Source organism: Patagioenas fasciata, chromosome 12, assembly GCF_037038585.1.
Source record: "Patagioenas fasciata isolate bPatFas1 chromosome 12, bPatFas1.hap1, whole genome shotgun sequence".
NCBI lineage: Eukaryota > Metazoa > Chordata > Aves > Columbiformes > Columbidae > Patagioenas > Patagioenas fasciata.
The window spans coordinates 5,888,504-5,914,564 of NC_092531.1; the positions used below are offsets into that span (position 1 = coordinate 5,888,504).

At 47.0% G+C, this 26,061-nt stretch overlaps 1 protein-coding gene across 5 annotated transcripts in view; it reads right to left on the reverse strand.

Moving 5' to 3' along the window:
- The window catches only part of MYO9A (myosin IXA), a 160,882-nt gene that overhangs the window by 2,740 nt on the left and 132,081 nt on the right, over positions 1 to 26,061 (reverse strand). For 3 of the 5 annotated variants that reach the window (XM_071813726.1, XM_071813725.1, XM_065847292.2), the window contains 23 exons: positions 24,485 to 24,565; positions 23,480 to 23,590; positions 22,378 to 22,500; positions 22,031 to 22,180; positions 20,948 to 21,258; positions 18,361 to 20,010; positions 17,517 to 17,595; positions 16,803 to 17,015; positions 12,637 to 12,749; positions 12,077 to 12,234; positions 11,274 to 11,497; positions 10,781 to 10,897; positions 9,903 to 10,091; positions 8,935 to 8,982; positions 8,351 to 8,462; positions 7,445 to 7,506; positions 5,218 to 5,410; positions 4,608 to 4,736; positions 4,142 to 4,247; positions 3,564 to 3,695; positions 2,618 to 2,741; positions 1,808 to 1,861; positions 10 to 212 (listed from right to left, as the gene is read on the reverse strand). In XM_071813726.1, the coding sequence (XP_071669827.1) occupies positions 10 to 212; positions 1,808 to 1,861; positions 2,618 to 2,741; positions 3,564 to 3,695; positions 4,142 to 4,247; positions 4,608 to 4,736; positions 5,218 to 5,410; positions 7,445 to 7,506; positions 8,351 to 8,462; positions 8,935 to 8,982; positions 9,903 to 10,091; positions 10,781 to 10,897; positions 11,274 to 11,497; positions 12,077 to 12,234; positions 12,637 to 12,749; positions 16,803 to 17,015; positions 17,517 to 17,595; positions 18,361 to 20,010; positions 20,948 to 21,258; positions 22,031 to 22,180; positions 22,378 to 22,500; positions 23,480 to 23,590; positions 24,485 to 24,565 (4,682 nt within the window). The remainder of the gene's footprint in view (positions 1 to 9; positions 213 to 1,807; positions 1,862 to 2,617; positions 2,742 to 3,563; positions 3,696 to 4,141; positions 4,248 to 4,607; positions 4,737 to 5,217; positions 5,411 to 7,444; positions 7,507 to 8,350; positions 8,463 to 8,934; positions 8,983 to 9,902; positions 10,092 to 10,780; positions 10,898 to 11,273; positions 11,498 to 12,076; positions 12,235 to 12,636; positions 12,750 to 16,802; positions 17,016 to 17,516; positions 17,596 to 18,360; positions 20,011 to 20,947; positions 21,259 to 22,030; positions 22,181 to 22,377; positions 22,501 to 23,479; positions 23,591 to 24,484; positions 24,566 to 26,061) is intronic. The other 2 variants (XM_071813727.1, XM_065847293.2) reach the window with 2 other exon arrangements.

Sequence of the window (26,061 nt, forward strand, 5' to 3'; positions counted from 1 at the left end):
CAGACTCACTTTTCCTTCTGCAGACTCTCGATCTGCTCAGTCAGCACCTTCTCCTCTTGCTGCATGGCCGCTTGCTGCTGCTCCGTCACCTCCATCTCCATGGCTTCCTCACTGCTCATGGTCTCCTCGGGGACGTCCGTCACCGAGGGCAAGCGCATGGTGACAGGAGACGTCGGGCTGGGGTAGGCGGCACGTCGCACGCGTCCTTTGCCCTGAAGATAGACGACGGTGTCACCACCAGCACCAGCTAAGGTGGTTCTGGGGACATCTCAGGTGCCAACAATGCTGCTCTCCTGAGGTGCGGAGATTGCCCTGGCCATCGGTCCTCAGTGTGCCACCACTGCTCATGCCCAGGACCCTCCAAAATCTCACCCCAGGCCGGCAAAGGTACCAGAAGGACTCAATACATTGGAGGTGGTGAGGATGGAAGTGGTGAAGATGGTGCTGATGGACCAAGTGCAACTTGGACTTCAAAGCAAGCTCAGCTGGTGGCAGGATGGGTTTCTGCAAAGCCCACAGCCCGTGCAATGGGAAGCTTGACCCGCCTGGTGGCCATGTTGGTTTTGGGTGGGAGCATCACCAGGGCTTTGATTCCAGAGCACAGGTTTTAGTGTTAGATCGCGTCTCGCATCCTTCCCTCACCCACCCTTGGTATTTCCAAGGGTCTGCACCTCGGCAAACGGTCACTCACACCTAATCCTGTTGCTGTGCTCTGATCTCACATATATGAGATCCAGAAACCAAGACCACATCCAACGGTCCATTATGAGACAGTAAATGTGAATTTCTGTGACCATGGTTCAATGGGGAGATTTAATGCAGCTGTCCCTGTGTTAAAAAGCACTGAAGAACTATCTAATTTTTTAAATATTAAAAGCAATGACAAAACTGACTCAAATGGGGGTGGTACACATGGAGGAATATTATATCTGCAGCTGCTTTATCCTTTCAAGGAGCAGCTCTGCGGATCTGCTCCGCGCAGGAGATAAAGATGATTTTTGGGGATGAGGGATGGAATAGACATTAAAAAACTTTTATCCTAAGTGTTATCATAATCAGACACATCTCATCTTCTAAATTCAAGGTCCTGAACTGACCAGGACTTAGGAGATGCCAACCCATCGCTTGGTGACCTCCTCCTGATGACCGTCACCCAGGATGAACCTGCATCTCCCTTGGGGTTGAAAATCTCTTAGCAATGCAGCCTTTCTCCCCGTAGGGTTATTTAAACGCTGTTTGCAGGGAAAAGGAGCCTCCCTTTTTCCTTTAAAAGTGAAATTTGCTCCTTTTTACCCCTTTAATCTTTGAATGTCTTGACCTTGTATTCAAGGAGGTGGTGGTGCTCCTCCTCCAAGGTGGAGGAGACCTTTGGATGCCTCGTGGTTCTCGAGGCAGCCGAGCTGGTGGTTTTATCCACCACCCTGCGATACAGCAGCGCTGCAAAAGCAACTCAATGGCATAGCTGGATGCTGAAATGCACCCTGACGGCAAAAATTGGGGTGGGAAGGGATGAGTCAAGCAAAGCAAAAAAGAGGGAAACACAGGATGGAAAAAGAAGAGAAAATAGAAAAAAAAAAGGGTAGGAAGGGAAAAAGGTGGTGGAAAGCAGATTTTTTGAGGAGCTGTGAACTCCTGCCGCCCTGGGGACCCGCGGGGGACACGGTGGCCCCGAGAAACAGCGTCCGCTCGGGGACGGGATGGGCAAATCACAGACGATGGCCGGTGGGACGAGGCTGGAATGAGCGGCAGTGACAGACAACGGAGGGACGCGGCGGCTGGCGCGGGGCGCGCTGCAGCGGATACATACCGGGATTGAACTGCGGGTTATGCTCATAAATCTAACTGCAATTAGTACGGGTTTCTGGATTAGAGAGGAGATGAAAAGGAAAGCAGAAGGTTAGAGTGCGCGTGCCGTCGTCCCTCCAAAAAACCCGATTTTGTCCATTTTTGTGTTGATATTTTTTTCTGTTTAACTGGAATGAGCAGGGTAGCTCTGCAGCACCACGACCTCGGGCAGTCCCTGTTTGGATTTCATCCCCAAAAAAGTCAACATGTCCCTGGAGAAGCACAGTTTGGCACCCAAGCTGGGGACGACCACGCTGTGCCGAGTCCGTCCCTCTCCCGCAGCCCAACAAGCCAAGCACAGTGTGTCTGCAGCCCACCGGCCCCTGGCAAGCATGGAAGCTCAATGAGATGGGTTTGACGCCCCCAAAAAGGCTCTACAGGAGCAGGGTGAACCTTTGGGGAGCTCATTTTGGGTTCAGATAATGCACCTGAGCACAAAAAAGGATGGTCCGGGTCTCCCATGGGGTGACGTTGAGCTGGTCAATGAAAGGCTTGACTCAACCCAGGACCAAACAAGCTCAAACGAAGGTGGAAACATTGATTGGGAGCGTCTGAGCTGGAGTGACCAGCTTTCCACAGACCGTTCCCATCTCCTCGTGCTATGATGTGACTCGAGGAGCCACCACAGGGCTGAAGGTCCCTGTCCTGGGGGAGATGGTGTGGGAGGTTGCGAGGGGTTCAGGAGGCTGGAATAAGCAGGAGAAGATCAGGGAGGGTTGCTTTGGGGGCAAGGAGAGGACAGGAGGGAATGGAGACGGCTTTGGCTTCTCACCATCGATCTGCGGATCAAGGAGAGGCGGCTCTTGGCTTTGTTCTCCGCAAACTCCAGGCTGTTGATGTCCTTGAGACGAGCCTTGTATTTGTTCATCTGCTCGATCACGATTAATTCTACGCAACTATGGGGGAAAAAACCCAAAAGAATACAAGGTGGGAGGAGGAAATTATTTTATCTGGGTTGTCTCTGTTTTACCTGAAGATCTGTTCTGATGTAAAAGGACAGAGGGGAAATCTCCATTTGGCAACCAAAGAGTAGCAAAAATTCCCCTAAAAGTGTGATAACGGGTTTGGGGTGGATCAAGGAACTTGGACTAGAGAAATTCAAGACCTCCAAGGATCCCACCAGTTCCTGCCAGCTGGGTCACCAAGCATGTTCTGGTCTTTGACAATTTTAATAGCCTTACCGGAGGTAAATCCACCTCTTTCAGAAGCCCAGCCCTTCCCTGGATAGTTTCTATTATTATCATTGTCTCCATTACATATTTTAAATCTATTTAATATGGAATTTGGGCAAGCGCTTCACTTTTTCTCTTTAAAATCCTTCTGATTATGTCAAATACCTTAAAGCAGTATCAGTATGCAATATTACTATTGCTGCAGACCAAATGAGCTCACTTCCTCAAATAAAAAAGACAAAATGAAAGGAAAAATAAAGATCTGCTTGCCTTAAATGGGATTAATTTTAAAAGCACATGAGCACAAGCTTCACCTTTTCCTGCAAGCACAAGTTGATCTGCTCTTGTGGATCCTTCATCGTTTAAACATCCCCATTCAAGAGCCTCTTGGGGATTGAGAGAATATGAAACATCTTCATGGAGACGTGTTTAATACGTATTTATCATTCCCATGCTAAAGGTTTCTACTCTTGAGCCATATGACCATTATTAAGTGGTGAAATAGCAACAATTATGGCGCTGGATCACCCAGCACCACGTTCTTACGTGGTTGTTTTACTGATGTCCTGAACGCTCTGCAGCGGGTCCGTCGTGTCGGGGCAGCGGAGAATACAAGGAGCAAAGACGATGGCCAAGGCATTAGCTGACATGCGATTGGTCTCTTCTTGGAGGGCAATCCTAAAAAAAAGAGGAATTAAGAGAGAAGTCAGAGGTGAAGGCAACCCCACCACACCTCTTCCGCTGGCCATAGTGAGATGATGCATCTACGGAACAATCTTGCTCTGCTAGCGAGCACGGTGCTCTGCCCTTGATGGAGAAAACCAAACCTGAAGACATCTCAGGTGTTCCCAAGGAAAACAACCAGCTTTTTCTGCTCAAAGAACCTGTCTCTGCAGTGGCAAGAGGTACCACGGACCCACAGGCACCACGAGCAACCAAAGCGCTGTGGAGGTCGCTCATCAACATGAACATCACTTAGAGAAACAGCGCTGGGGCCACCTCCTGGGGGACATAATGGATCTGAAAGCTCTTCCCGTCCCTTTGCTTTCAGTCTTGGTTATTTTGGTATAAAAGGATGTCTGAGCATCCCCCATGTCACCCGAAGCTGCCTCGGCCCAACGTACCTCACCAGGTGGAAGATGAGACGTTCCAAGGTGCTGAGATGGGGGCGGGAGAGCTGGTCGATGACCGAATACACTCCCCGCACTGTCTCCTTCCTCTCCTGGAGGCCTGCAGAGAAAGCACCAGCATTTAGGAGCAGTTCCTACTTCTTCCATGTAATTAAAATGAAACCTTCTTAATGCTTGCTTACTTTTGTTACTTAAAAGGCAGATTTTCTGGTAACTTTTTGGGCTGAAATCTGCTGAAATGGGATGCAAACGCTTGCCATCAAAGGCAAGACAGAACTGCCTGTGGCTTTGCTTAAATAAAACTCCTTAGAGCAAAGAAAAAATGAGACTCTGAAACCAGGTAAATATAAATACAATTTGGCAAAACCAGCTGATTTGGGCCCAAAGACTAAATAAAGAGTTTGGCGCTAAAAGTGGCCATGTCTGTCTGTGGAATGAGATGGTGGAGGAGGCTCCTCACCCATCGCCCGCAGAAACTCCTCGTAGAGCTCGAAGGTCATGAGAGGGTTGGGCAGATCTCGCAGCCATTGCTTGAACACGCTGGCAATGACGTGGATGTTGTAGTCGTCTAAATTCACGTTGTCGATGTCTGTGTTCGGCAGTGGATTGGGGAGAAAGAATGAAAACAAGAGGCAAGGATCAATATGGAGCCGTAAATAGAGTCAGGGCATGGATAAGCTACTGTAAGATAGAAAATGTTCATGTGCCACCCCAAAACCATACTGCGTTCAATGTCAAGAAATCCATCACCTGATTTCAGCTCCACGTCTTAAAATCTGCATTTTCCAGGGCAAGTAACCTCAGGTGGGACCAGGATTTCTAAGGCAGCCTTTTTCCTCAACCAGAGTGACATTTTTTGTGCATCACACCCCAAAAAACATGAGACAGTGACTTGAGAACAGATTTTGGTTGGAGATGTGAAAGCATCACTTGTGTTTTTGTGGTCAAGGAAGGGAGGACCACTCCTTTCCCTTGCCCTGATGAAACATCCCACCTTCCTCACATCCAACCTTGACGTTGCAGAGATTTTTCTCCCTGTGGTGTTTCTTTTTCCTTCCCCGTTGTTTTACCTGTATCAAGTCCTTGCCGCAGCTCCTTGATCTTGTTGGTGGAGCCTGATTTTCTGTAAATGCCCTCAGTGTACAGCCCATGCATCTCAATGTAGTTGATGAGCTTCTCCACCAGCACCGGCACCGCTCGTTCCCCGCTGGTCAACCGGGAGAGCTCCACACCGAACTGCCGAGACGAGAGCTCGGGGTCATACTGGTGGTGAGAAAGAAACAAAAAGGTTTTAAAATCCTGCTGGAGCACTCGGATCTCACTGCTATTCAAACTTCTTCAGCCGATTCAGGTGACCTGCAGGTCAGTCTACTACAGGAAGACAGGACAGCCAGCAATGTACAACTTGCAATGCTAAATCAGGCCCTCAAGTCATAAAAGTGTGAATTTCCATGGTGGTCCTCCACCTCCTGCCTCTCTGGCACTGGCTTCAGGGATGATTCCATGGTCTGAAGCAGAACAGATAAATCTGAGTCTTGGGTACTTAGAACAGCTTGCAGCATTGGAAATCACAAAATGTCTGCGAACGAACACAACGTCAAAATAAGAGCATGAAGAAAACTCATCTACATCTGCCAGGAAAGATGCATTTAACACTTGCGAACACTCACTGGATATCTGATGTTTGTGAATGAAGTCCTCCTGAACAGGAGATTCTGGGTGGAAAATGTCAGCAGATCTAATAAAACCTGGACACAAAGACCCAGTCCCAGCAAAGGGAACATGAGACAGCACACGCTGCCATCAGCGTGACCACCACCCAGATCCCAGCTATGAACTGCTCCTGCATCTGTGTTTTTCCCACTCAATCTCATTCTTTCATCCATCTTGTCAACCTTATGAGATGATGTGGGGAAGATGCTCACGCTGTTTAACACTCTACAGATAAATAAACCCACTCAAGTAAAATCTGGTCTCGGCTACAAGTTGAAATTCATCATCTGCTGTTCAACCAGTTGGTTGCCACAACCAGGAGAAAATGTGATGCCACAAAACCCATGTGTGACTTAAACAGAGAGTCAAGTAGCTCCAAGGTGAGGTGCAAATATGGGCGAAAACTATTCTATTGTCACTGAGAGAGGTGAGCTCAAGTTCACCATAAACCTGGAGAAAAGGATCTAGTCTGGGGCAAGGCTACCAGTTACAAAACCAACCGTTGCTGGAAAATAGAGCTTTTTCTCAGAGCATAATAGGTGGTTTGTGGCTCCTTGTCGCTGAAAACAACCCTAAAATGTTAAACTACTGAGCACGGACAAGCCAGAGCCTTTCCAGAGAAGGAACTCCAACCACCCACGTGGAAAGTGTCCGTGGAGACACGGTGAACTCGCTTCCTTGGGTACGAAAAGCTCCTTGTGAAGAGAAACATCAAGAAATGAGAAGGTTCTGAGCATCTCTAATAAAACATAATCAGAGATCTCATGGAACTTCCCAGATCTAGAGGGGAGAAACTTGTATGAAGTGTTTCTCGCTTTTGCAGAGATACTGCTGGGGAGTGAAAGAGCACAGCAAAAATACCAAATCAAAGAAAATATATGTATTTAACACATATATTCAGATTATTTCTTGGGAAAAATGTAATCACACAGCTTTAAGGAGGCTGTAGGGTTATGGAGGCTGCTCTTCCCCCAAGACTCCCAGGGAGATGATAAAGCTTTGTGCGCATTATTATCCTGGCTGTATTATCATTTTGGGGGTATAAACAGCACAAAATAAACTATTTATTTTTTTAAAAATCAAATCTTGATTCATTGTTAGCCAGGGCAACCTGCTGTATTCATTTGCTGTCCTTAAACCCTGTAAACATATTTCTTTTCCTTGTCAGGGAGCGCTAGAGCATCCTCCACTGTTTGGGGACCACGTTGTGATCCTGAGCTCATATTTCCAAGAATAACCCCACATTTAAGAACAACCTCAAATTTCCACATCCTTAAGAGCTATAAAATGAAGCGGTTTTCTGTTATTCAGTGTGGTGACATAGCAGGGAACATCACTGCAACGTCTGCTGCATGACTGGGCAGATATATAATGATAAATTGCTGTGTTGTTCTCAAAATATAAGCAAACATCCAAGTGCTGGTTGGAGAGACCTCCAGGGATCTCCAGTCCATGCTCCTGGTTTGAAGACAGGTGATTTCCAACATTATATCAAGTTCTGTGCCTGCAAATATATTTTTATACAAGTCTGAGATCGCCATCTGAAAGGTATTGAATGAAAGAAAAGGAATGAGAGACGTTTACCTTTTTGGAGCACTTGGTTGTGGTTTTAAGACAGCACTTCTTGTGACAAGCATATTTACATACTGCAAGGAAGAAAAACAGTATTTAATAATCCAAAAAAGTCAGATTGCTGCCGAAATATGAATTAGTACGAATTAAGTAGCTCCTCTGAGGACCAGCAGGTCAAAAGCACATTGAATTTGCAGTTCCATGGGTCAAGTCTATATTAGATCCACTCAAAAACAAATGAAGCCTTTAATTGTAAGTCCTTGAAATGTTAAGAAAACCCTGATAGACCCACTCGGTAAATAATCCATGAGTCACTCTGGGCATGGGCACCCTCCAAGAGGCTGGAAATAGCACCTAATTTGTATTCTTCCTGCAGTGGGTATTGGCCTCAGGGTCGATATTTCAACCTAATCAAGGAAATGCCAAAGAAAACCAAAGCAATGGATGGATCACCCTTTCCCATCAGTCCTCCTCCATTTTCATGATTTCTCCAAAAATACATGTGTCTGGAGGTCAAAAGGGCTAAAATCAAGTGAATTTGCTGCAGTCACGAGGCCCACGGGCACACTGTGGGCTGAACTCATAGGGGACATTCACCAAACCTGATTCTCTTCATCATCCTTCTTATCGTGACACTTGAATTTGGTTGGACCATATGAAATGACCATAGGACCTTATGGGATAAGATATGTAATGCAAAGCTCCCCCACACAAAACTAACCCTACTGTGAGGCATAGAAGGACTGACTAATTGACTTCAGAAATGCTTAAGACCTGTCCCAAAAGCTCTTTGAATGTGAAAAATCCCAACTTACCTGAGAGTGGGGTTGCAGGAACCAGCAGTGAACACTTTAAAATGCAAAAAACTCATCACTGTGAAACACGCACGTGAAAAAAGGGCAAAGAGAATGTGCTTACATTTACAAACAGAAGCTCTGTCCATTATCCAGATCAAGGAGGAACAATATTCACAGTAGGTGGGGATGCTGTACTGGGTCGCCTTAAAAATGTGGCCATTGTGCTCTTCCACCTGCGACGATAAAGGTTCAGTGGTGAGAAAAAGGAGATGGGCAAGAGTTTCCTGCAAAATGGGGAGATGAACACAGTCAGCTGTCCGACTTTTAGCTGTTATTAGCTATTTCTTGTTTCCTTTTTAGCTCAATAACCCTGTAGGCAAACCAAAAAGACATCCAGCCAGTATAGGAACAAAATCATCATGAAACCAGGCTAGAACTGTGTTTGACTGGTCAACTCCCCATGTTAAGGAGGTCTTCTAAGCATCCATGGCCCCTTTTTGCTCTGCGCTTGCATCCTTCGGAGTACTATCACATCCTTTAGGAAAAAAGCAGATGAAATCTCCTACATCTCTGATAAAATGTAGACCACACGCTGTAAGTTAAAGCAGAAACCCAGGATAACACTTTCTGTTTTGCAATCAGTTCTATAATAACTCCTGACATTATATTTACGGTGTTGACTGATGCGGGACGTGCTCAACTCACCACATCCACTTCCTTTTTTCTTCTCTTTTTTCGCTCCGTTTTTGGTACCTGGTATTAGAAAGAGATTTAAATCTCAGAATCATAGAATTTCCTGAGTTGGAACGTATCTAACATTGCCCACTGCTTTCCAGCCCCATCCTCCAGTGCATCTGCAGCCCCCTGAGAGTCGTTCTAGGAAACTCTCCTGTGGATCACCCTGTTTTCAGAAATCTGGACAACTGGCCCCATCTTCATCTCAGAGCTGGAATTAGGTGCTCTGCCTCCAGGTCCAGCACCCATGACCTAAAACTCTTCCATGTGATGTGGACAACCAAGGAGGACATGGCACAGCAGTGCAGCTGAAGCTGCTGCTCAGAAAACCTGCCTGGAGAGGAGCCTGAGAAGGACTCAGAGTGGAAGAGTCAGCAGAGGGATTATTTCTACAATAAACACCATCTCCCAAGCCCCAACCTGAGACCCCGTGGTTGCCCTCTCAGAAAGCGAGGAGTTCAGGTTTATGAGAGGAACACTGCAAGCTCTGACTGCCCTCAAAACTGTAGCTAGACCTCATGGACACACATTGCTCATATCCCCTTCTGCAACCCAACTGATGGGTGATACATGTGGTCACCTGGGAAGACATCAAGAGACTGGGAAAGCTTGTATCTCTTTCCCTTTCCCTCAAAGATTGGAAAAAACCTTCAAAAATCTAAAAAAGAAGCACCAGGAGATGCCTTTCCAACCATCCACAGATGGCTGCAGCTTTGCCCTGGAGACAATGTCTACACATTGGCATTGGCCAAGGCCCAGCTCAGCCCAGATGTGAACTTGGCTTCGTTGAGCCCAGTGCAACACCACCAATGAATCATGTCACCTCAGCTTCAAGCAGAGGAGAAGACAACAGAGGTTCCCACGTGTCTACAGAGAGCATGGTCCCACAGAAAGACAGTTCCCAAGTCTCCAAGGGGCTGAAGAAACCTGCCAACTACCTTCACTGCAGTGTAGTCCAGGGGCTTGTACTCAATCATATATTCATCAAGGAAGACTTTGAAGGTATTGACCCAAACTTTCACTGGAGATTCACTCCAGTCTCTCTGCTCAAGCCTCATGGTCTTCTCCAGAATCTGCTCGAATAAGGCGTACAGGTCCTTATAGCGGATGCTTTTCCCATCATCCATCTTTTAAGGAAAAAGAAACAAAAAGAAAAGCCATTTTTATAAGCCCCAGACTGTCTGTTCTGCTCCAGACAATTATTCCAGCCTGACTGGCTTCTGACCACTTGGGGAAAGACAGAGTATGATTAAAGAAGACAAAAATGATCATCTAATAGAGAATTGTTTCATGACCTTTGTCGGGGTGGCTTCTCAGTGCGCAGAGTAGGAGGATGTTAACTTCCAGCTCAAGTCTTAAAGGGAACTTTTAGTACAATCTGAGCAATAAAATAGCTTTTTTTGACCACTGTGATCATAAGGCACAGCAATCACTGCTCAGATTCAGAAGTAGCAGAAGAACAGAGCTCCACGTTAATCAGACATTTCCACCACTCTCAAATGTAACACAAAAGTTTCCAGGCACTTTGAGTGGCAAAGAGGAGTTTATTGACTTAAAGTCATCTCCCATTTGATCAGGAGCAACTTGTAATGAGGAGATCAGAAATCTCCGATCAACGTATATCGAGAGCTGATTAAAGAGGAAGAATTAGTCCAAATTTACAGCTCATGGCACTGAATGCAAAGGAAGAGCATCCACACTTTGGGCTGAGCAGAGCAGGAATGGAAAGCTTGGCAACCTCTCTATCACCAGGAGAAACCAGAGCATCTCATTTCTCCTGGAGGTGGAAGTTCTCACCCATCATTCGCTCACTCACCGCCAACGCCGAGGAGTAAAAGCTGAAGATGTTTTGTCGGAATTCCTTCAGCGCTTTCTTGAACACAACATCCACTAGTGTGTCCTTCTTGCTATCTTCATTGTCTAGTTCATTCATCTGCGAAACCAAAGGGGTTGATGTGCCCGTGCCACTTTTGCTGCGGCAGAGCACTGCAGATGAAGCAGAACTAACGAGTAGCTACTTCACCACAGGTAGATGATGTTAATAATGATTACAAGACAATTTCTCCTCCATGCAAACTGCAAAGACAAGCATTTCCCTACAGCTTCAACTCCTGCCCTCCTTGGTCACCCATTTCTGATGCCATGAGAAACAGAAGCACTGAAGCTGCTGGGCTCATGCAGAATGACCACATGTTGGTGCCCATCTTTTCTCCCAAGTGTTGCTACTGCTGCCCCCAAGATAATTTTGGCTTTGTTGCCTCCCTCTGCTCTTCAAGCTCTCTGGTGATTTATGTGAGGACAGGAGTTACCTTTTTCAGGAGAAACTCATCCATGCTCTTCAAGTCGCTAGCGCTGGTGATGATCTGCAGTGAGTCGTTCTGCCACTGCACAGGCTCCAGAGTCACGTTGCTGATCTTGACACTGCGTTTGCGTTTCACTTTGGGAGAGGGTTCCTTGTTCTCCTTAAACTCCCGCCGGTAGATGCCGGACAGCTCGGGACTCCGTGGAGGGGTCAGGTGGTGAGGACCCAACTCTACGGGTGATAATTAAATAAGGGGGAAAGAGATTGAAGAGCAGAGGAAAAATAATTCTGTCGCTAAAACAAGGAGATGGGCTCTGGAATAAACCCGTGGAGAAGAAAAGCACCATATGGTACTTGTAGGAAGATTAAATGTAATTTCTCCTTTGGTTATTTTCTCCATCAAGAGGGGAAATGTCTGTCCATGTCCAGACGGCTGCCAGGAGGGTTAGCAACATGGAATTCCTCGCGACTCATTTTGGATCCCACCCTCTAACCTACTTGCTGTTGTTTCAGGTTGACGTCATTCATAAATTTAAAAGACATGAACCAGCACGGACATCTGATTTGTGCAGCTTCCCAAACTGTCTTCCTCATCTAGACCACACTGCTGTATACGATACTCTCAATTAGAGATACCCTACCCCTATAGATAAACCAACCTTCCTCAGTTCTATAGCTTTACCCAAGCCCCTATATGTTGGGCTACAACTGAGTGTAGCCCAATGTCAGATTTAGACTCACTTTTCCCTCTGCCATGAGCGCAAATGCAATTTCTCTGCTCCTAACCACACCAGAATCTCCTCCACATACCTTCTCCAAGCTGCAAGCCAGAAATCATCTCCCGGCCAGGGGCTTCTTGCTCAGCATAGAGCTCCAGCAGCTCAGATTGGGTAGCAAGCTTCTCCCGTGAGGTCTTCTTCTCTCCCTGCTTTCCCTTCCCCCAGAACCTCATCTTGGCTCGGTGAGGCCTGGAAATAAATCAGGGAAAGAGGAACCATCTTAGCTAGGAAAATATTCTTCCCAAAACTACCTGCATCTCCCAGATCTTCATGGTGTTTGAGGACGAGTTAAATCCACACAACTCCTACCAGAGAAACCAGGCTACGAGTCGTCGGGAAAGGCAAGAAACTCAAGTTTCACGCATGCAATTGGGTGGTTTGGGATGGGATGTCTGGCACACAGTGTCAAAACCTTGGTGCGATATAAGCAGGACACCTCTTCTAATTGAGCAAGTCCACAGTCAGGATGAGTAACTCGCATGCTGGTTTTGGTTGGTGGAGCTCTAAAGGAGCCGGGGTGGTTCAGCAAGGTGATGGACACCAAGAAGGACACAGGAGGGACTAATCTCCCGTCTCCAGCGCGTTTCCTACCTCCCGTCTGGAGCCAGGTTCTTCTGAGCAGCCGCCAGCTTCCCGATCTCCCCCTGAGACATGGTCTTGTGCAGTTTGGTTTGGCCTTCCCCAGAGGCGAATCGCTGCACTGTCTGTAATGATTTCAAGTACAAAGCGTTTAAAAATGAGACAGCTCTTGGGACACCAGCTATTTATTTTGTTTCCCTAGCAAAAATTAGATATTTCATCTGTTACGTCTTTATTTCTCTTCCTACAGGTGGAAACCTACAGCCCTGTTGAACTACCTACAACTAAAGAAATATTTTAACAAATCCTAAAGTAAAAACGCATTTCCCTTTCTCCAACTCTACACTGAGGTCCAACCTTCTTTCTCCTTGAGCAACCAGCGATGACATCCCAGAAAAGCCACGTTAACCACGATCGTGAGCCATGACAAAGCAATTTGTGGTGTTCCCAGCTTCTAAGGAACCTTCAGCCACATGGGTATGTCCCAGCAGAGCTTCCTCCTCCAACCCTCGTTGAGGATGCTACAGAAAAGACCAGGGTCTTCGGGCCAAGGACACGTCAAAATTAACCATTTAGAAATAAGAGATTTTGCAGCTTTAATACAAAGGATCTCTGCTTTTGCCACCATTTTATATTCTCTAGGATCATTTTTAGGGGCGAAATGAATTTGCAATCATTCAGCCTAATGGGATTCTATGAAATAGTCTTGCTGTATTTAGAAGAAAATAGCAAATTTTGTTCTTGTTTGTTTGTTCGTTTCCAATTGCAGCTGTGATTTCAGAGTTGAACTCCAGGAGAGACGTTCAGCATGAGGAAAACAGGGAAGACGATGGTCAAACATCTCCTGTAGCTTCCCCATCACCTGAATGTCTGCGCTGAACGTACTGGGGGGTTCATTTTTCGCCTTTGAACTAAACCTTTACCAGCCAGGAGATGGCAGCACACGAGGCAAAATCACCACTGGGAAAGTCAAACTGCCTAAACCACCAAAGGGTTTCGTGCTTCTGTCGCTTTTACATTACGTTATTTGTGGATGGATACTCGGGGGGGGAAAAGTTAAATCCATCCAGCCCAAACTTACTACTTGCTTTTAAAAATGACTTATTACAATATTTGCCCCATCATACAGTTTTGTTACTGAATAATTTAACCTTTTAATCCCTTTCAGTGTTTTGGGGTTTTTTTTAAGTATTTTGTGGAGGTATTTCCTTCCTTTTTTTTCTATTTCAAAACCATTTAAAGCACAGGCCAAGAGGATCACTGGGGCACTGCAGGTGTTGCTCTATGGGACACCACAGCCACTTTATTGTTTCAATATATATCAAACCTACTCCAAAAGCAGACCTGGTGTGCAGATTTTGAAGTAGGGTGAAGCAAGCGAAACCCCTGGCTCATGCAGAAGACTGAGTCAAAAACACCTGGGATGCACTTTTTAGCAAAAACTAGAAGAATAATGACTTAGGACAAGAGATCTTTCATTGGTGGCTCTTCAGGCATCTTTGGGATCAGCTGGTTACAGGTAATTGGACCAATTTTGTCAATTCATGGCTTTATTACAGAGGTTGGAGCTAAATTGTTGCTTCGTTATCCACGACTCTCTCTCTAAGAGCTTCTGCTGAAGGAGAATGTCTTCAGAAGGTACTTCTGGTGTGGTTTCTTTCTATTTATCTGCTGCAGGAAAGCTCCCCAGGCTTAGGTGCAACTCAGAAGTGGTACTCATGTGTGGTCAGGAGCTATTCCTCCCACTTGTACTTGTCTCACCGCAAGGTTGGTTAATCCTTAGCTCATCACCAGCCAAAAAACTCAATGAACGTGGAAGGCTTGGTCTTGTCAGGAAGCCTTAAAGGCTCTTTGGAGTCAACTGAACCTTCAGCAGCCACCTTATGTACTGGTGCCCACTGGGTTTCAGTGCTGGCTGTAGGTGCTCTCGGTCTTTGCTGCTCTGGGATCCCACAGACTTAGGTCAGGAGCATCAGTTTCTGGTGGACCTCTACTTACACAGGCATTGAGTTGATGGTCAAGAAACCCAACGGGCATAACGGGCAGGTTAATGCCAGCGTGGTTAGTGAGCCATCACATGCTCAGCTTCCCAAGGTCACACATGATCTCTCTTCCGTCTATCCAGAAGGCCTTGGCCACCGAGCAGCACATCAAAAGAGGCTTTTTTTGGAAAGTTGTAGCCAGGGGCAGAAGCCGTATGAATAAACTATTCACTAGCACAGAAACCAGCCTGCGCATGGTAGCTGCCTGACTTGTCTTCATGTGAACATCACAAGACACAACGATAGTGTCTACACAGACATCCCCCTATCCAAGCTTGTACCCAAACCAACATGTACCAGTATTGCTCCATTTGCAACACCCGAATGGGCTCTGCTAATAAATATGTTTAAAAGGCCCTATATTTTGCTACTCGTGGCAATCCTGACCCAGAGAAGCCACAAGCCAACAGGCTGATCCCCAACCTGCAATACGGATGGAAACACTGTACATGTCGGCAGGACACAGGGACATCAGGTTGCGCCGACGACGCGACTTCACAAGCAGCGATCGGTAGGAAGCAGAACTCGACCACACAAGGGGTGAAGGTGTCGAACACCAGGTAGAGCCAAGTGATGGGGAGCAGAGAAGGAGGATACGGGAGAGACGAGAGACAGTTGGCACCTACTACTACTTGCATGCGGTGAGAGCTGTTAAACCAGGTGAGCAGAGGCCCAAGGAGCATTTCCAAAGAGTGGGATGAGTCAGGTCCCTTCCCAAGGATGGAGTTTGCCAAGCGCCTTTGGCATCGGCTACAAAAAATTTAGATTTTTACAGCTAAAAAAGAAAACCCTAAGGCTTTGTAAGAGGGTATGCTCCAGGAACACAGCACTCGGGGTACGGCATGGCCCTTCTATGCAAAATAATATATTTTGCTACATAAAATTGTCCCTTTCCTGGTCTCCAAAGCAGGGAGATGAGCTAAGAGGCAGTTCAGGGGCCTCAGTTCATCGAACTGACTCTTTCAATCAGGTTTCAAGTATTCCTGACTCAAAACTCCTGGAAATTTATCAAGACCAACCTTCAAAAATTTGGGGAATTTGTAAATCTCTGTCCTGTTCCAGTGAGGAAATTATCCTGGGGAAAATTTAACCTTTATAATAAAAGCTGCTCACTGAAAAGTCACGAAGAGCTCTCCTTGTCCATCTGCCTCTCTTGGGAAAGCAGATTTTAGGATTGCGCGAGGGGTTTGCCGGACGCGAGGCAACGCTGGAGCACAAAATAAATCACTAACTTTGGGCTTTGTGCTTTTGTTTGATTTTATACTCAGCTGCACAGCCAGCAGCGCAGCCGGTGCAGAGGAACAAGGCAGCAGGAGACAATTCCTGGGGTTTATCCAGGGAATATCTCCCTCACGTCAGAAAAAAAACCCAAACCATGAGTGGGCTGGAAGCTGTTGGCCTCTTCCACCCCTAAAACCTCTGCGTTTGTGATTTCCAAAAGCAGCTTATCCGGGTGGGAGATTAAGCCTGAGATCAAGCACAGGCTCACAGAGCTGCAGCCCATGGACCTGCCAAGGGAAATCAGTTATTGTGCTTGAAAAATCACTAAGGTTGGGGTTCTTTTCCTTTAAAAGGCACTATTTCACTCTATTTTTATTGCCCAATTTTCATGGTTTTGCTTTTCCTAAGAGCCGCCTGCCAGCATTGCTCCAATAATCGAATAATCATCAGATGCTGTGGCTAAAGACACAAAATCCAAAGTAATAGGAGGTGAAAGACTTTTATATCATTTTCTTTGTTGTCTGCCGCTTTTTGGACAGAGTTTGCTTTGATCTTTTCTACAGATGTGCGCAGACCATTTTTAGAGCTGAAGGATCCCAGGGGGACTTCGATATTGATGTTAAAAAACAGATTTTTAAAGGGTAGCTATGCAATACAAGTTGCAACGCTACAGGAAAGCTATGGCAAACGCTGCTGATATCGAATCAAGCCAGGAAACATCCCCATGGCCAAGAAATACAAACATCTTCCCCATTTTGCATCCGTTTCTGCTGTGTTCGCCGAGTTTACCCATCTGCAGCATCCTTGGAAGTGGGAGAAGAAGCGGAGGAGGGATCAGTGCAGCTAAGGTTAGCAAAGAAAGGCTCCGCTCGCTCTCTTTTTCAATTTTCCCCGTCAAGTTGGAATATAATTTACCATTTCGGAGTCACTGTAACAGGCCTGGCCCAGCCGGGCTGCAGGCACCGCCTCGGGGTGAGGAGGTTGGTCAGAGGAGAGAAGGAACTCAAAATTGCCATCGTAATCATCTTCCTCCGTATCCCCCTCCCCATCGGGAAAAGTACCTCTAGTCAAGAAATCGGAGCGTGTCCGCGCCATGCGGGCTTTCTTTTTATGGGTCGGTCTGGAAACCTGCTTGACCAAATAATAAAACAAACAACAAAAAAGGGGGTTTAAAATGAAAGGGAGGTTCTACTGATGTTTGGCATCATAGTGTAGCTCAAGTACGGGTTTAAGATATCCCTGAGCGACGTTGCACCCCAGGGAGGGGACACGATATTACACATAATGCAAAAATAAACAGCAAAAGACCGGGAAAAACAAAAACCAAGACAGCACGATGAAAATGGACAATCATGGATGTTACTCAAACGTATGTTAAACCAAAGCAAGACAAGACTGTGTTGGATAGTGTTTGCCATCAGGACCACGAGATCCCTTTTAGCCAGAGTTAACGAATTAACGCTATGGGGGCTTTTATCACGAGAAGGTGTGAATCCTCCTTCCCTGTGTCTGGCAGCTCTTGTGATTTAGAGTTCACTTCTTTGAAGCTCTTGAGGGAAAACTGGCAGGATAATGTTTCCCCCCCCTCTCTGTTCAATTAAAAGGGAAAATAATTGAGCCACAACTCACCTCTCCTCTTCCAGACCCCGGCATCTTAAATGGTTTCCGAGATAGTTCACCCTTGGACAGGCATTGGTGACTTGGTTCCCTGTCGAAACACAACAAACCAGAGATGTTTCATCTTCTAAAACCCTTCCCGCCGCGCCAGCCCAACTCACAGGAATGTACAAATGTGCAGCCCAAGCAACCAAGACCAAAACTGCAAGTTTGAGGTCACAGGGCTTTGGAATTACTTAGAATTCCTCAGGATTTGAGTTAACACCCCATCACAGTGGTTTACGGATGGTGCCTTTTCTGTAGTCTCAAATGTGATCGTTCTGCTGCAGATTAAAAAGTCAAATTAATGAATTTTAAATTTATTTCTTTTTTCCTGTTGCTCGTTCTGTGCGTGAACAGAACAAGCCAAAACCTCTCCAAAAATTAGGCAAGGCAGCTTAAGGAACCGGATAAACTGGAAGCAAATGTTGTTCCAGGATATTTTTGCCTTATTTAGTCATTTCTGCTCTGACCACTGAAAAATCCTGAGGATTTTTAATTCATCTTTCACCTTGAGAAATAAACTCCTATCACCACTCATCTCAGGTAAGTGAAAACAACATCGACTCCAGTAACTCACTTCACCTGCGAATGTCTATGATTATCCCCCCTGGCTGACATAATGCCCATCGCATAAAAGAGCAAGAAGTCAGATTTTCAGCTCTTTTTCCTTTTCCTCTCATCTTTGGAATTAAAAAAAACCCCTTCTTTTCACTGGAGGTTTTGTACAGTCTCTAGAAGCAAAGTTCTGGAGCATTTGTGTGGTCTCTAGGAGATCAAAAAGCCTACAGAGAAAGCACATTGTCTTTCTACTCACTGGAGGCCGAAGGGATTGTCTTTCGGTGTGAAGAAGATGGCACTTGCCCTCGTCTCCTCAGTGGCCTGGCTGGGCACCCGGGGCTGCCGAAGACGTTCCATCCTCGCAAAGTGGCTGCCCGGGAGGTCCTTGGGGTCCAGAGCTGGCTTGGAATGGCCTCGGGGTTCCAGCAGCGATCCTGGTTGAGCATCTCTTCGCTCCATGAACATGCTGACGGGTCTGTCTTTGGGGGCACTGTGGGCTGGAGAACTTCCCCTAGTCCCAACGGTGAGACCTTTGATGTCCACCGATGGGGTTGGAGTCACACCTGGGGGGACACTGTGCTCCCCTCGGCTCAGGGGGTGCAGGATGAGGACCGATTGAGGTCGGTTGTCCGGTTTTTTGGTTGGTTTGAGGGAAGGGTCCTTCATTCTGCTCTGCTCAGCCCTCTGCAAAGCCTCCACCCCCCCTTGCTGCTCGAAGGCTTTGCGTTGTTTCTCCAGAATTTCCTTCTGCTGACGGATCTGCTCCATCATCTGCCTCTCATTTTGGAGCTGAAGCTGCTTTTGCCGTTCCTCCTTCTCCACGTTGAGCTTTTCCAGTCTCTTGATGACAGAGTCTGGAGAATGGGCCTGTGTCGCAGTTGCTGCTCCACGTTCCTCTCTCTTGGTAGAGGACTTCTCCTCTTCCTCCTCTCCCAAGGCTTTGCCCTGGGGCTCAGAGTCCTTCCTGACCTCAGAAAATGTAACTGTTCTCTCCTCTCTTTCCCCTACTTTGTTCCTCAGTTTATTCTCCACCAGCTTTACCTTCACGTCATCTTGTGGTGGCACATAGAAAGTGGGTAGATTGCTGGCAAGGAAGGTTTCTCTCGGATGCCCCTTGTATAGAACATTCTGGGGGTTGCAGACCATGTGCTCCTTCACGGGGCGGTTATCGGGGAGCTCCAGGTCTGAAGGTGTCCTCCTGCACCTGGGCAAATTGCTGTTCACATCTGCCCCAACGAAGGCCTTCTCCTGCAGAAGAGCCTGGGGACTGCTAGGCAAAGAGTCTGTGGAAAACAACGGTGTATCTTGCTCATCTAAAACTAAGGAAACGTGTTTATTACTTGGGGTATCTTCACAGCTTAACATCTCGAAGCTCCCTTGAGAGCTCTCGCTCTCTGGGGTTCCCTGAGGGGAATGAAGTGCCTCAGATACCAGCTCGGTTGACCACCGCCGCTCTTCAGAAGGTGACAGCCCACCGGTGGAGCGGACCTTAAGCAGCTCCAAGCTAAATTTGGCCTGTTCCAGTTCCCGCATCCTCCGGCTTTCTCTTTTTGCGCGAACCACTTTTTTCTGGTTGAGGTCCTCCAATGACTTGGGTCTCTCTCTCACAACAACCTCCTCTTCGGTGTCCATCCCGCTCTGGCTACTGGTTCTCTCTTGCCTTTTGTACAATAAACTCGCCGAAGTATCCAGCAGGTCCACGTGATTCACCCGATTATTCTCCATCAACAATTTATGTTCCTCTACAGCTCTCACCCGCTCTTCAAATGAGCCATCCTCCCACTTTGATGGGTCTGAACCCTTGATTTCCAAAGCATCATCTGCCTCCGGTCCATCCTCTTCTCTAACTGACAGGCTGTTCTCCAGCTGCATCTCTTTTAACCGCTGCTCTTTCAAAGCTTGAAACCTGCAAGCAAGAAGAAAAATAGCACATTTTACCCCCGTGTCCACTCACATCCCTTCAAGGCACTGCACCGGTGGCATCTCATCACCACCAGCCTCACCGTCACCACCTCAAGCAACCCTCCTTGCACATCTGGTGCAAGACGATGAAAGCGCACGTTTGGTTTTCAACCTTCTCTCCCACCATCCCTCCTAACCAAGGATCCCCTCAATGCACCCGAAAGCTCCTCTCATGCTGACAACGGTGGCTCCAGCCTTCATCCTTGGCCTGGCTCATTTTGTAACTGATAGAGCCAGAAGAGCTTAACCAATCGCACCTATTGGCTTCTCCATCTTCATCATCGTGCCCGGGCTGTCTCTGGTACCGCTAGCAGGGGCTTCAACCCCAAGAGCTCTTTCCAGCTCCCAAATCTCCCTTCCACCCTACATCAAGGTGCTCCCCACCTTGCAGAAGAACAAACCAAGCCCTGCTCCGCAGCTGGTGAGCCGAGGCATGGCTGGAAACCCTCTCCCCTTTGTGGCAGCTGGTTCCAGTGTCTCCTGTCCCCGCGAGACAGCACAGCGATGAGACTGGTGAGCCGAGCCGAGTTAAAAATAGGCTACTTAAACTGGTGCTGCTGCCAAGGGGAGAAAAAAAACAACCCAGGAGTATTTATGGGCTCAGCTTTCCACTGCCTACGTGCTCCAACCTGAAATAGGCTCTGCTGATTCTAAGAGTAAGATGTGCAGCTAAATAAACTCCTTTGTTAGAAAGTGTGGACAAGGGAAGGATCGGGGCAGGTCAGAGCAGGGTCAGAGATCCTATGAAGGGACAACATCTTCTGTAAGTCACCGTGGTCCAAGTAGAACTCCCACAAACCACATCTCTCCTCATTGGGTACGATCAGAAAATGTTTGAGTGTTTTGTTGATTTTTTTTTTAATCGAGGCCAAGGGTGTTACCTTTGTCGTGCTAAATATCCCCTGCACGCCGCTTGCAAGCAGACGACTTTGCTCCTGCTGGCCGTGAAGGACCGTTTGGCGCGATGTCCTCGCCAGGCGGCTTGGATGCTGGTGGCCGCCTCGTGCCGCCGCTTGGCGTGTTCCCGCCAGCAGCTCTGGATGAGTTGGGCTGCAAACTGCATCTGCAGGAACCTCCTCCTTTCCACAAAGCCGCGCCAGTGCGTCTGGAGAATGACGGCGGCTTTGCTGAGGGCGAGAGGGTCTGGGGATGGTTCGCCTTGTTTTCGGCTCTGGTAGTTACGCCAAAATCTCTGCAAAGACAGCAGGGAGCTCCTTGTAATGGGTGTTGCATGGGGATGGGAGAGCTCCGGCCTTCTGCAGAAACAGCGTGGCCAGGCCCAGGGCAGTGACCGTCCCTGTGCTGGGCACTGTGGAGGCCAAACCTCGAATCCTGGGGGCAGTTTTGGGTCCCTCACGCCAAGAAAGGCCTTGAGGTGCTGGGGTGAGTTGAGAGAAGGGAACGGAGCTGGTGAGGGGCTGGAGCACAAGTGTGATGGGAGCGGCTGAGGGACCTGGGGGGTTCAGCTGGAGAACAGGAGCTGAGGGGAGACCTTCTGATCTCTGAACTGCCTGAAAGGAGCTTGGAGCCAGGGGGGTCGGGCTCTGCTCCCCAGGAACAAGCGCCAGGAGCAGAGGAAACGGCCTCAAGTTGCGCCAGGGGAGGTTGAGGTTGGATGTGGGGAACAATTTCTTCCCCAAAGGGCTGTGGGGCATTGGAACAGGTTGCCCAGGGCAGTGCTGGAGTCACCATCCCTGGAGGGCTGGACAGACAGACATGAGGTTCTCAGGGACATGGGGCAGTGCCAGGGGTGGGTAATGGTTGGACTCGATGATCTCAAGGCTCTCTTCCAAACAAAATGATTCTCTGTTTCTATGCAACCTTTCCAGCCCTGTCCCTCAAATTCCCAACCTACCATAGCACAAGGAGTCAAATCCTGATTGCAAGCTCCTTCCTTGCAGAGGGGAGTAGATTTTAGGATTCGTGGACTGTAATTTGCAACAAAGTCAGGCGCCACCACTCACCTGTATGACCACGGCCGCATGCCGTAAGCTGAGGAACTGCCTTCTGCAGAGCAGGCTGCGGAACCAGCGCTGCAGCAGCGTGATCCGGCGCAGCACCTCCTGATGGAGCAGGTCCTGCAGAAGCTGTCGCTCTCGCTCCTTCACAAAAACCTGGCCAAAAAAAGAGATATTCCTGACTTTTTTGCATTAACATTAGCCAAAGCTTCATTTGAACCATTTGCTTCTGGCAAACAGAAGCTTCATTAATTAAAAGCATACATAAAGATGTCAATTTATCATTATGGAAATGCAGGCAAATGTTATATCTATATCTGAAATGGAAGGCTGAGCTGAGGATAAACATTTACCATTGTTCTCCCAACTTGGTAATTGTCTGGATCAAGTTTGATTTTCCTGAAGAAATCGTGGATATTGTGCTTGGACGGGCTGATTCCTTGTGGTAGAAGAACATGGAAATGGTTCACAAAATCCTGAGAAGGAAAATAAAACACCGAGATTTGGTTAGATGAGTCCTGCTGTGTCCCTTCCTTCCATAAATAATGGATTTGCTCCACATGAAACAGGATCTATCGAGTGAGCAGAAGGACAGATAGCATTTTATGGACTAGGGGACACCAAGTTTCCTAAACTGTTCGTGGTTTGACAGGGAAAAACATCAAAGCAGGGACCCAGCAATGTTCACATGTCTTTTAGCGTAGGAGGAAAGATTCTGCAGAACCAGCAGAGTCATCTGGAGTGAAAAATGTTCCAAATCCTCCACAAGAGCTGCTGTGGAAGGGGTTACCAGCATCTGCAAAGCATCTTTGAGATGCTCTGTCGGTTACTGCTGTGAGGACTCAAAGAACGGAGGAGGTATGAGAGGAGAGATCCTCCCAAGCAAGGTTGGGAGCCACGCTCATGACAAAAAATATGAGCTGTTTTCCTTTTCTAAACAGCTGCTGCACAGGACACGACATCTGGCCCAAAGCAGCTGCCAGCAGGAGCAATATCAGCACCAGCAAAGCATGAAAGAACTGACATGTGCGCAAAACCTGTTAAAACCCAGAAAAGAAGAAAACAGGAAAAACTGGATAACTCTGAAGAGGTTTAGAGGATGCTCATTGTCCTCTCGATGGGATGCAGCCAGCACGGACGAGATGGGGTCAACACCACTCCCAGCTGATTGCAAAACCTGCACAGAAAAGTGTGTGTAAATGCGATACTTTTTGCAAAAAGGAAGTCCATGTTATAAAAAACCCCTGCTTTTGTTCAAAAACCATGACGTTATCTGCAGAGGGGCTCACAGCATTCCCTTAGGTCTGGAGCAGCTCGCTAGAAACCGGCAGCACAGCAGACGATGCCGAGCTATAAATTCATTACTTTAAAAAAAAACCAACAAGGTAGCAACATTCAGACAACTGGGATAATGATGCTAAAAGGTGAGGAAAGACCAGAAAGCTTTTCCCCCACCTGGAAGGAGTATTTGCAGCTGTATCCCGACTGGCGAATGCGAACGGTCTCCAGCATCCCCGTGTAGCGCAGCTGCCGGAGCACCAGGCTGTCGTTGAACCGCAAGGGCAGCTGGAAGGGGAAAAACAGGCCAACGATGAGCAAATATTTCTTTTAAGTGAAGTTTTAAGCATGTAGATGGGTAAATGGGATCAGCAGATGTGGCACATCTGCATGACACACTTGTTGGCAACGATGCTGGAGAGAGAGGGAACAAGGTCCCCGGGAACTGTATTAATCCCACCAGGGTTGAATCCTGTTTGCTTCCAAGATGTCATCAGATGATGACTTTCAAAGAGCTAATTACATATCTAAAGCTATAAAGAAGGTTTTTTTGGAGCCCCCAAACTGAATGAGACACCCCCAAGGGCACGGCTAATGGGTAAGATTGCGAGCAACTAAATCATCTCCTCGGCATAAAGCTTCATCTTTAAGTATCTGTGTAAAACTCCAAAGGGTTAATCCACAAGAAATCATCACTTCTGCAAGCTTCATTTGAAACTGAGCCCATGAGACAAATCAATCCTTAAAGTCAAATTAAAAAAATATGATGCATCTTTGAGTCACTTTAATAATGTGGCTTATTCTACAAGTATCTGCTTTCACCTCTAGAAAGTTCATTTTAAAGAAGTTTTAGGGCTCAGTAACACAAGTGAATCCACGGGTCTGAAAATCTCTGGCTGGCAGAAGCCTCAATGAAGACAAATTCATTTATGAAGACCAATGTATTTCTCATATAAATTAAACCATATGTTTTTCATAGATGTGTTGCAACAATTACAAGAAAAAAACCCTGTGCAGTTTATCAAGAGCAACACCCGAGTGGTATCACCCACATTTTTCGTTGCTCATATACAAATATCTTTAAATCCAACTTGATTTAGGGCTTTCTTTTGGTTTTTTTACCCCCCCTGTAAATATTTCCCAAAAGATTTCCTGGAGGATTTTTCCCAGGACGGGATTTACCTTTTCAGCATTAGATCGAATGCACTTGACAAAATAAGGTTCTGCTTGGCCAAGGGTCTCCATCAGCTTGTTGAGCGACGCCTGCAACAGAGAAGACGTCTTCAGTTGGGAAATGGAGGAAAGACCGCGATAAATCCTGAAAATCCAGGGATTTAAGCCAGAAAACAAAAAACTTGGAACAAATGATGAGTAAACCAGGCAGAGGGAAAATGTTCCTTGAAATGAGCGTTTCGGTTCAAGCCACTTGGCTGGTTTTATCTTCGCATCCCACAAATTACCTAGAAATAAATCTAATTGGACTTGATGATCTAATTGGACTTGATGATCTCTGAGGTCTTTTCCAACCCAGTCGATTCTGTGATTCTGTGTAATTCTGGGTTGTATTTTGAGATCCTGAGTTCGACATTTTTAACATCTCAAAGTCACGTCCTGTCCGTCACCAACGAACCTCTTCTAGATGGGAGCAGGAGCTCCAAGATGATTTACCACTTGCGCTAAGTGTTTTAAAAATACAACCCCAATTTTCTTCTTTATTCCTGTTTTTTAATCGTTAAAACCTTATTTATGGCCAAAAATGACTTTGTTTTTTTTAATGACAGTGATGTGGAATCTGCAGTGATTTTTAAAGCCTACAAACGCTAAACACTTCAGAAGCTTGTTTTAGAGGAGAATATTTTCAATGCTGGCCTATTCCTGGCCTTATTCCTCTGCTGAAATGCACAGTTGCGATCACTGATAACAAAGGCTTTTCCAGGTTCCCATTTCTCCTTATTTCTGCATTATTATTAGAAGTCAAGCCCACAAAATGGAATTTATATTGGCATGGTCTCTACGCAGACTCGTTCCAGAGGGACGTGATGCCAAATGTGCAAATCTTTGACTTTCCTGCGACGAAGCACAAGCTCTTGGAACACAATGATACTGAAAATCAGAGCGTGCTGAGTCAGTCTGCGGCTGGTAAAGACGCTTTGCTCTGTATTTATTATAAGCAGAGTTATGAATGTTTGAATATATCTGTTAATAAAGCAACGTGGTATTAGAAAGAAGCGTGTTGCCTAAAGATCTCATTGCAGGAAGCCTTTTCTTCTCTTTCTGATGGTTTTAAAAGGCGTCTTTAGGGAAGCCTTTCATGTTCAGAAGCGTTTGTCTGGGAAAGATCCCGCGCACGTGCGGCACAGCTGCGTTCTGCATCGATTAACCGCACACAAACGTCCCCGGCGCTCGCATCCCGGGGACAGCAGGAGCGTCACAATGTCCCAGACCCCCACTGGTTTTCTTAAAAGTAGCCTGGAAATGCTTTTTTAAAAGAAACCTAACCAAAAAACTATTAGGAGATACTGGAAATGGGCTGGAACCGCGGCCGCTTTCCATCTCGTCAGTGACATCCCGCTCACGGCAGATGGTTCGGGTCTCCTCTGCCATCTGCTGCGAGCTCTGGGCACCGGGAATCTGCAAAGGCCACGCGAGGTCCCCAGATTAACCCCATGCCCCGCGCCTTTGACCCTCCGCTTGCAAAACGTGCCGGCCACCCGCTCTTTCACCACCTGCATTCAGAATTTCAGGGCACGACAAATTGT